We start from the raw sequence: 8,746 nt of genomic DNA, 5'->3' as shown, positions 1-8,746 counted from the left end.
AATCAATCTTTTAGTTTCCCGGATACCAATTCATGGTTAAAAGCCATTATTTTATGTAATTACTGAGCAATGGTGCATAATATCCTGTGTGGCTGCTGTTTTGGCATCTGGCATTAGCACAATGTATTTAATGCATTTTAGAATGTTTTCGAGAAAAATCACTTCCAATGGTGCTGATTATGTGCTCTGAATTAGGCTTACTTTGAAAGTCGTCATACATCTTGTTTGTAAACTCAGAGATCCTAAGTAGCATGGGTTAGCAGTGTGTGCATATAAGCTTACAAGTCATTATACAATAAGTATTGTCATGTGAGATGAAGACATGGGCTGAAACATCTCTGTGTTATTTGCTGTGGCTGGAAACATCATTGTCTCTATTGCCTTTACTGAAGAACAATCTGGAACATGTTTTCCCTCTGTGTTTAGTTGCTTCCCTTTACACATTAGCACTCTGGGCAATAAACATTAGTCTTCATCAGGAAATCATTAACAGCCTTTGCGTGGGGCGTAAATGTGTTTGGCTCTGTCAGTGGCCTGTCAAAAGCCCTCATCCCACAGTATTTAAATGCCATCTAAAACAGCTTAACCCACAGCTTGGCTAGGTGACCAGAGGAGTATAAGCCTTTTAAAATGTTCTAAAGTGACTTCTCACTGATGAAATGAGTTGCAAAACATGAAAGGTTTATGTCCAGGCTGTAGTCCACGCACCTAAAGTCACATCACATGTATAGCCATTAGCCATTCTAAATACACCAAAGTATATACAGCACTGCATGGCTAACAGGACAGAATTCCTCCCTGAGCTGCATGTCAGTGGCATGTGCCCCAGCACCAAACAGCGGAACAAATCCTTCAACAAGAGTCACTCCTGCCCCTGAGCTGGCAGTCATAATGACCCGGGGAAGAGTGATCATGACACCAACACTTGAGCTGCACTCTCAATGTTCCTCCTGCATCAGCAAAATTGCCCTTTAACACGTATGACAACATCCAGGAGTTCACTCTGCTCGACATTGTTGTACTCCTGCCACGCAGACCCGAGGACGTTCTAAAGTCAAAGCGTGACCATGTCGTGGGAGCCTGGGAGGAAATACATGAGGGGTTAGTGATTCCTGTGCTTTTGTCCAGGGTATTTTGAAATTCTGGAGTGCAAACAGACCTGAAAAACAGAGCAGTCGTGTTGAAGAGAGATGAGAATGCATTTTGATTGCATGTTTGTCACATAAGTCGAACTGTCAAACCTGTTCCTGAAATAGATTTTACACATTCCCTCTCTCAGTTTTGCCTCTCTAAATGTCCCTTCTTCAAAAGCTGCTGGATAATTCATGTGGTCTATTGTCCATAGAAGATCTAGGTAACACACAATGCTTGACGTCAAAAGCCTCAGACTCAGGTTTTCCCTTAAGCCATGTTCAATGACACATCTCACACTGATGCTAGGCTAGTGGAGCTATGATGCTAAGAACAGTGGCACATTAAATAGGTCTTTTAATTTTCAAGAGCATTTCAGAGTGTTTGACATTCAAAATAGTTCCCACAATTTCTCTATTATTAGGCTATACTTAAAATAGCAATGGGCGATGAAACATACAAGTGGTACATCATTTACAGTAAATATAATGGTTAAGTTATGCACAAACTTGTTTCTCAGACTCATGAAATGGTCTCATTATGTAAAGATGCTATAACATGTGCCTAGGCCTACATGTAGCATTATGCTTTCAAATTACACATTTGGTTGTAATGCAATTTAATGTAATTAACAAAATATTCAGGCCATAAAGAGAGTTATTGAAAATGTCAAATGCCATTATACCTTTAAACTGTCAAGAGGGGGGCGTGTACAAACAAGGCTCCTACCGAGTCACAGCAAGACTACCTATCAAGATGTCATCGGCATGCCTCCACCAATGGGCAGCCTGCTTTAATGCAGTGAAGAACACAGAGACGGAGCACTTCCACTACCGCAAATCACCAGTGTTACTCCGCCAAAGTACTTTTCTGTTTTCTCTCCTTCTCACACAATTGATGTGAGAAGGAGAGAAAACACTTGTACTGTCATGCTTTGTGTGTTTTACATCTGTTAAGGCTAACTGTATAACTTCTCATCAATCAGTTATAGATTATATAAGATTTACTCTTACGGTGTGTGGACTGCCACAATAAAATGTTTTTGAAACATTGGAAAATTCATGAACCTGCTTATCACATTGAAATGTTGCTGGCACTAACTGCATGAAAGACCCGTGTCCAGATCCAATGTTGATTGGCTCTTACAAATAGCCAATGGTAATCCGAATTTTAGTGTGAAACATGTGACGACAGAGCAATCATGTCCAATCATGTGAGTCTGTGGTTTGTTGACCTCCGAGAACCGCATCACCGCCTCAACTGTGTCCGTGGCGGAGGACTACTATATATTGAAGTCAAGCCCCACAAGCTAGGACAGAGTTGTAAAAACTCCCAGGCAGACGGGAGTGGAGTGACTTGCTAAGACACAATATTCCTGCTACTTTGGGGAAAAGTCGCCAATAATCATCTGATCTAACTGGAAAACAATACCCAGCTAAACTTTTTTTTCCGAATTGAAAGAATTGTTTAGTTTATCTTTTTGACGACAGTCAGTGAATCGTCAAGGTGTTTCCAGAATTCCCGAGACGCCACCTTGAATGTAAGTAACCTTAACGTTATTGATATGAGTTACATTTCTAATCAGGTTATACGTGCAGTGAGTGTTTATCAAGTGAACATATCAAGAGCCGTTTGCCTCATGTTATGCTATGAAAACAGAGATGGCATAGGCAAACGTTTGTTTTCTATGCAGCTGTCCAGCTAGGTTTGATAAATAGCAGTTGGGTTAGAAGAGGCTGCCAGCTAACGTCAGAATTTGTTAGTAAACTATTATTACCCGAGTTTACCAGTGCAGTATCTTGTGTTGACCAGTGTAGATTTAATTCAAACCTGCTGTTATGTCTTTTCGTCCACTTGGCTCAACCTCTTCAATGTGCAATCTAGTCAGCTGACTGGTAGTTGGCGTTAGCTGACGGAGCTAATACGTCAACAAGCAATTTGTTGTCTAGTCTTCCAGTCTAACGTTAATTCCGCTGACCCACACACAATGTCTTCGAAATCCGTTAATGTTAGAAACTGTCGCTTCTTTTAGTCAACAGCTCGTGAAGTGTCGTGAGACTCTTTGGATAACACTGCTGACCAGCACAGCCTATTTGTATTCATTCAACGTGAGCTTGCCAGGTTTGCAGCCAGCTAACATTGGGCAAGTCGGCATTAAACGTTAGACAGCAATGTACATTACGTGGCTGGCGTGAGGCAGCTCTTATGTATGTTTATGAAGCGTTTCAAGTGGATCAAAATGCGTTTTTTTTTTTACGAAAACCACCGTTGCCCATAAACTCACATAATCAAATGCTTGCGCCCAACATAGCAAGCAGAATGAATGTCGACGATCTGGTTGGCTTCAAAGTTGCAAATTGTATCACAGGGATTCGATTATTTTTATTTTACACGAGAAGGCACACGACAGCGTTGCATGTCTGGACTAGTCTGGTGTCTATCTTGTGGCATGAAGTCATCTTCAGGTCATCTAGCAAACACAAGCTGAGTCACTTCGTCATAAACTAATTACAGATAGGTTGGCTAATTGCGTCCTGGCCAACGAAGAACGCCCGCTATTGGTTGCTGCCTAGAAGGGAAAGGAGATAATCTATTGCGCAATATCTTGTGTGTCGCAGTGAGTTTAAAGCTCTACATTTCCATTGAGAAAAGGCGTTTTCCGTGGAGAAGTTTGTGACGAGTGGTGAATGCAGATTATGTAAGCGATTTATTATCTTCTGTTGTCATATAGGAATACCAATCAGATTGTAGATTCTCCAACCGTGAAATGATGCACTGTATCTCTCTATTGGAGCTCTCCTACACAAGATATTTCTGATACATTGGACCTCTGGTTGTTTATTTTGATGGGGAAGAGCTGTAGGATTTTCGTTCACGGTCACGTGGACGGGACATTAAGGATTACTGTAACATAGACTAATTTCATACAGCATCCCTGGTAGCTTATGCATGCCACTGTATTATAAGTAGTTCCCTTCATTTAGATCAGTCACACTTGTTATTTTTAGCCTATCCTACTGGTTTGTTCAATCCCATGTAACCTTCCACAAACAATATAGCTTTACCAGCCTTAGTGGAATGCACATTTCACCAGATAATGTTTTTGTCTGTTGGCAAGCTCTTAGGCTGTTTTCCTTAGGGCCAAAAAAAAAGAAAAGCCAAGCCATGCATTTGGACGTCACACAATTTTAAATATTTTGCTTCTCCTTTCCTCCACTCAAGGATCCAGAAGACTACTTCCCCGTGGAACAGACATTTTCACAGTCACCAGCACTTTTCACTCCTCCCCAACCCCGCAAGTCGGAAGTTTCTCCACTCGACCCTGACTCGCCACCGCTGCCTTGGAGCTTTCACACTCTGCTAGAGCAACTCTACTACTAGGACGAACCGAGCGACCACCCGCCACCGTGAAGCAGTTATGCAGCTTGAAATCCAAGTAGCCCTCAACTTCATTATATCCTACCTGTACAACAAACTCCCGCGCCGCCGCGTGAACATCTTTGGCGAGGAACTTGAGAGGCAGCTGAAGAAAAAGTATGAGGGCCACTGGTACCCAGACAAGCCATACAAAGGCTCAGGATTCAGGTGCATCCACATCGGGGAGAAGGTAGACCCGGTGGTGGAGCAGGCGGCCAAAGAGAGCGGGCTGGACATCGACGACGTGCGGAATAACCTGCCGCAGGACCTGAGCGTGTGGATCGACCCGTTCGAGGTGTCCTACCAGATCGGCGAGAAGGGGCCCGTCAAGGTGCTCTACGTAGACGACAACACGGAGAATGGCTCCGAGCTGGACAAGGAGATCAAGAACAGCTTCAACCCCGAAGCGCAGGTCTTCATGCCCATCAGCGACCCGGTGGGCAGTGGCATGGGCGGCGGCGGCTCGTCCGAGTCCAGCTCGCCCTCGCCACCCTTCGGCCAATCCTCGGCCGCAGTCAGCCCCTCCTTCCTGCCGCGCTCTGCCCAGCCACTCACCTTCACCACGGCCACCTTCGCCGCCACCAAGTTCGGCTCCACCAAGATGAAGAACAGCGGCCGTGGCGCCGCCAACGGCAACGGCAGCAGCAACGGCAACAGCAACGGCAGCAAGGTGGCCCGCACCTCCCCCACCAACCTGGGCCTGAATGTGAACAGCCTGCTGAAGCAGAAAGCCATCTCCACCTCCATGCACTCGCTCTACAGTCTGGGGCTGGGTACCCAGCAGCAGCAACAGCAGCAGAAAGCCTCTGCACTGTCCCCCAACGCTAAGGAGTTTGTGTTCCCCAACCTCCAGGGCCCGGGTGGTGCTGGAGGAGCGTTCGGAGGTGACAACCCCCTCAATCTCAGCCCCCTCCAGTACAATAATGCCTTTGATATGTTCACAGCCTACGGGAGCCTCAACGACAAGTCCCTCATGGATGGCCTAAACTTCAGCTTGAGCAACATGCAGTATTCTAACCAGCAATTCCAGCCAGTCATGGCTAACTAATAAATGAAGGTGTATTTATGAATGAATGTTGGCAAAACAGTGAAGGAAAAAACAAATATATACAGAATAATGCACATTACAAATGGACTTTTGGGAGAAACAAAATCCTATATATATATATATATATATATATATATATATATATATATATATATATATATATATATATTTAAAAAAAGAGAACTATGGACATCAACCACAAGGTCCTGTTAGTCACTGGGAAGAGCATGTGCCCAAGGGTGTTTTTTATTTTCTCTGTGCCCCCTTGAGTTAGTCCTTACAAAAAGCTTGTTGTACGAACGAGTCCAAGCTTGGTTACTTACGCATCAACACGCATCATTGTTTTTGTTTTACTTTACTTTTTTTTGCCAACCAAGCACAAAATAATTTTTTTACTGCGTTTAAAAGAAAATAACTCTAAAACAAGAAAAAAAAGAGGTTCAAGATCTTACAGCATTTTGAAGATGGCAAGACTTGGCTTATTTCTAAAAAAGACAATTGGCACTAATAAATATTATGGGGTTACTTGGTCTGTTTTCTAATTGTATAATTTAATTGAGTACAAAGTTTGTAAAATATCAGAGTATATATTGTTTCTACGACATGGTATTGCATTTATATCTTTTTACTACTACAGTGATCTGTGATGGCTGCTGCAGCTTTACGTTGTTATTTGTTTTTTAATGAAACATTGTTAAAGAAAATCATCTTTTAGATCAGATATTCTAAAGATTGTGTACAGAATATTCCTTAGTGTTGGAATTAAAGGATAGGAATATTTGCTTTTTTGAAACATAAGAGTTGTATTTTCTGTTAAGAGTTAAAGGACTTTTATATTTATATATAAATATGAGCTAATATTTATATATGAATATAAATGAATTAATTTTGTACCTACATTGTGCAATACTTGATAAAAATACAGTATAACAAAAGTATTTTGGGTCAGTGTCTTACATGTCAAGAGGGACTGAAATAGTTTATATTGTTAAGTTTGTATTAAAATGCTTAAAATATATGCTTGTCTTTATTTTTTTTAATTTCATATTTGCACCCTGGCCTTTTTCAATAAAATAAACTTCCGTCAAAGCGTACCCCTCTTGTGTCTTATTTGCTTTATGTGCTTAATTGTTACAAAACGTGAATTACAACAACAGAGAACATGAATAACTCTGCAGTGAGAGGTCTGATATTTCAGCGCGTTCAGAATGGTCTTTTCTTTGCATGGTGTTTTTTTTTGTTTTGTTTTTTTGTCTTTTGTCAGGTCTAAGGGTGTCAGTAGGCTTCAATGTGTTCATCCACACGACTAAATCTTCTTTAACTATACTCCACTTGGTCAGCCTTTTAACAGAGACCACTTGTAGCCTCTTTGGGCTAGACTTTCACAACCATCATGTGATCTTGAGTTTGTACTGCGCTTAGGCCAACTCTCTTTGTACAACTCACTGAAGCTAAGTCTCATATATATATATATATATATATATACACACACACACAAAAAAAAACTGAGGATGTTATTGCAGTTGCTCCACGTCACAGCTAATCTGCTTATGCCATATGTTTGTCAGAATGTAATTAACACTGGCCATTTATATGACTGATCCCTCTTGAATGGATTCCCTTTTAGTTTACTCACATGTGCTTGTGCTTTTTGTGGCTCGGATGGCCGTCTGGTCTCGGACTTTGAGAGGCTCAAACACCCAGCTGCCGGGCGTCGTCTCTTTTCATCTCGCCCCTGAACGCTTCAGCCTTTATTAGCAGGGCAGTACAGTACAGTCCTATCTTCTGCAGAGGGTATCTGTCCAGGGGCAGACTCAACCAATTGCATAGAGATTGGCAAACACGTTGGCCTGAAGCAGTAGTGTGAATGTTGCAATGTTGGTGGGGGCTGGGAGGAACTCGAGGGGAGGGGAGGGGGGGGGGGGTTGTTTTGCGTCTCCCGGCTACAAAGGGGTGCCGAATTTAGCATGTATGAGAGATCTGCATTCCGTATAGCACAGGAGCACCAGTGGCACTGTCAGACCCCTCCCCGTAGCCGTGGTGGTCCTTGTGACCCAATAAAAAGGGGGCACACTGTACCTGGTGTCCACCCAACTTCCTGTCAAGCAGGCCCTGTTCGCATCACTGCTGAACAGCTGATGGTGGCTCTTTATTCTGGTCTGGCTGGCCACAGTGTGAGGACTTGGATGGAGAGGGACTTGAGGCCAGGGCGAGCCGGGCAGAGCTCTCTCTCTCTCTTGTGGTGTTTACACAATACGTCGGTCATGTGAAGTCCACGACTGTATGCGTCAAAAGCATGCCGCCCCCCAAACAGATGGAACATTCATTTAGGTTTAAAGTTTCAACAGCTTAACTTGTCGATGGGGTAATTGCGTTTGCTGTTCTATATGTGGTAAAGGTCGAGGCAAATAACACCCTTCCCCCTTCTTCCACTCTGACACACACAGACACACACACACTTATACACACCCTTATCCCAGCCTTTATTCACACTAAGAAGTGCCTGTTGCCTATTAGGCCACACCAACAGTGCTAAGCAATCTTCTGTCCAATGTGCACTTTGTTTTCACAGCTGAAGTGCAAAGCCTCACTGAGCACGCTCTTTGGGGAGGCCAGATTATGATATTTGTGGTACGCACAGAGCCTGTTTGTTTATTTGCTGGCCCGCTCTAATGGGAGGGCTTTGGGAGAAAAAAGAGAGAGAGAGAGAGAGAGCAAGAGAACGGGATCAAACCCAAGATAGGGGCCAGATTTTCCCAGCATGCCGTGGGGGTTGAGCTGTTGGTCAGTGTGCTTGTGGCTCACAGATCAGTGAATTTGGCCAGGGCTTGCGTCTTATGTGATTCACCTCTTGTCATTGACGAGTGCCTAGCCTGTGAAAAACTGGCTCTGTCAGACGGAATCTTCCAGAGATTAGTGTTTTTTGGTCGCTAGAATTGTTACCATTTCTCTGAAAGACAATCTTGCTGAGGTAAACAACAGAATTTGTGGAATTTCTGATTATCACAGCCATATTCACTAATGGAGAATCACATTAAATTGTGGTTTGGGATAAACATAATTCTTTTCTGATTTATGGCTGATTGCAATCCTGAGTCTGAAGAGCATGTGGGGAATAGCTTGACCGACCTTAGTTGTACCCACAAACAG

General features: G+C 43.2%; 1 protein-coding gene across 1 annotated transcript; it reads left to right on the top strand.

Annotated features, from left to right (window-relative positions):
* Window positions 1–2,453: 2,453 nt before the first annotated feature.
* tob1b (transducer of ERBB2, 1b) lies at window positions 2,454–6,690 on the top strand. The gene is made up of 2 exons (XM_076298234.1): window positions 2,454–2,671; window positions 4,354–6,690. The coding sequence occupies exon 2, from the start codon at window positions 4,550–4,552 to the stop codon at window positions 5,594–5,596; it is 1,047 nt and encodes a 348-aa protein (XP_076154349.1). The 5' UTR covers window positions 2,454–2,671; window positions 4,354–4,549; the 3' UTR covers window positions 5,597–6,690.
* The last annotated feature ends 2,056 nt before the right edge of the window (window positions 6,691–8,746 follow it).

This window comes from Alosa pseudoharengus, unplaced genomic scaffold, assembly GCF_046254945.1.
Source record: "Alosa pseudoharengus isolate Yale_2024_CS ecotype anadromous, Long Island Sound unplaced genomic scaffold, YU_APseudo_1.1 YU_APseudo_1.1_scf_21, whole genome shotgun sequence".
In the NCBI taxonomy this organism is placed as follows: domain Eukaryota; kingdom Metazoa; phylum Chordata; class Actinopteri; order Clupeiformes; family Clupeidae; genus Alosa; species Alosa pseudoharengus.
Note: the sequence above shows the minus strand (reverse complement) of the source record. Positions and strands in the feature narration are given on the sequence as shown.

What these genes read in the sequence shown, in the direction of transcription:
- tob1b (XM_076298234.1), top strand. Translation starts at nt 4,550, where the DNA reads ATGCAGCTTGAAATCCAAGTAGCCCTCAACTTCATTATATCCTACCTG.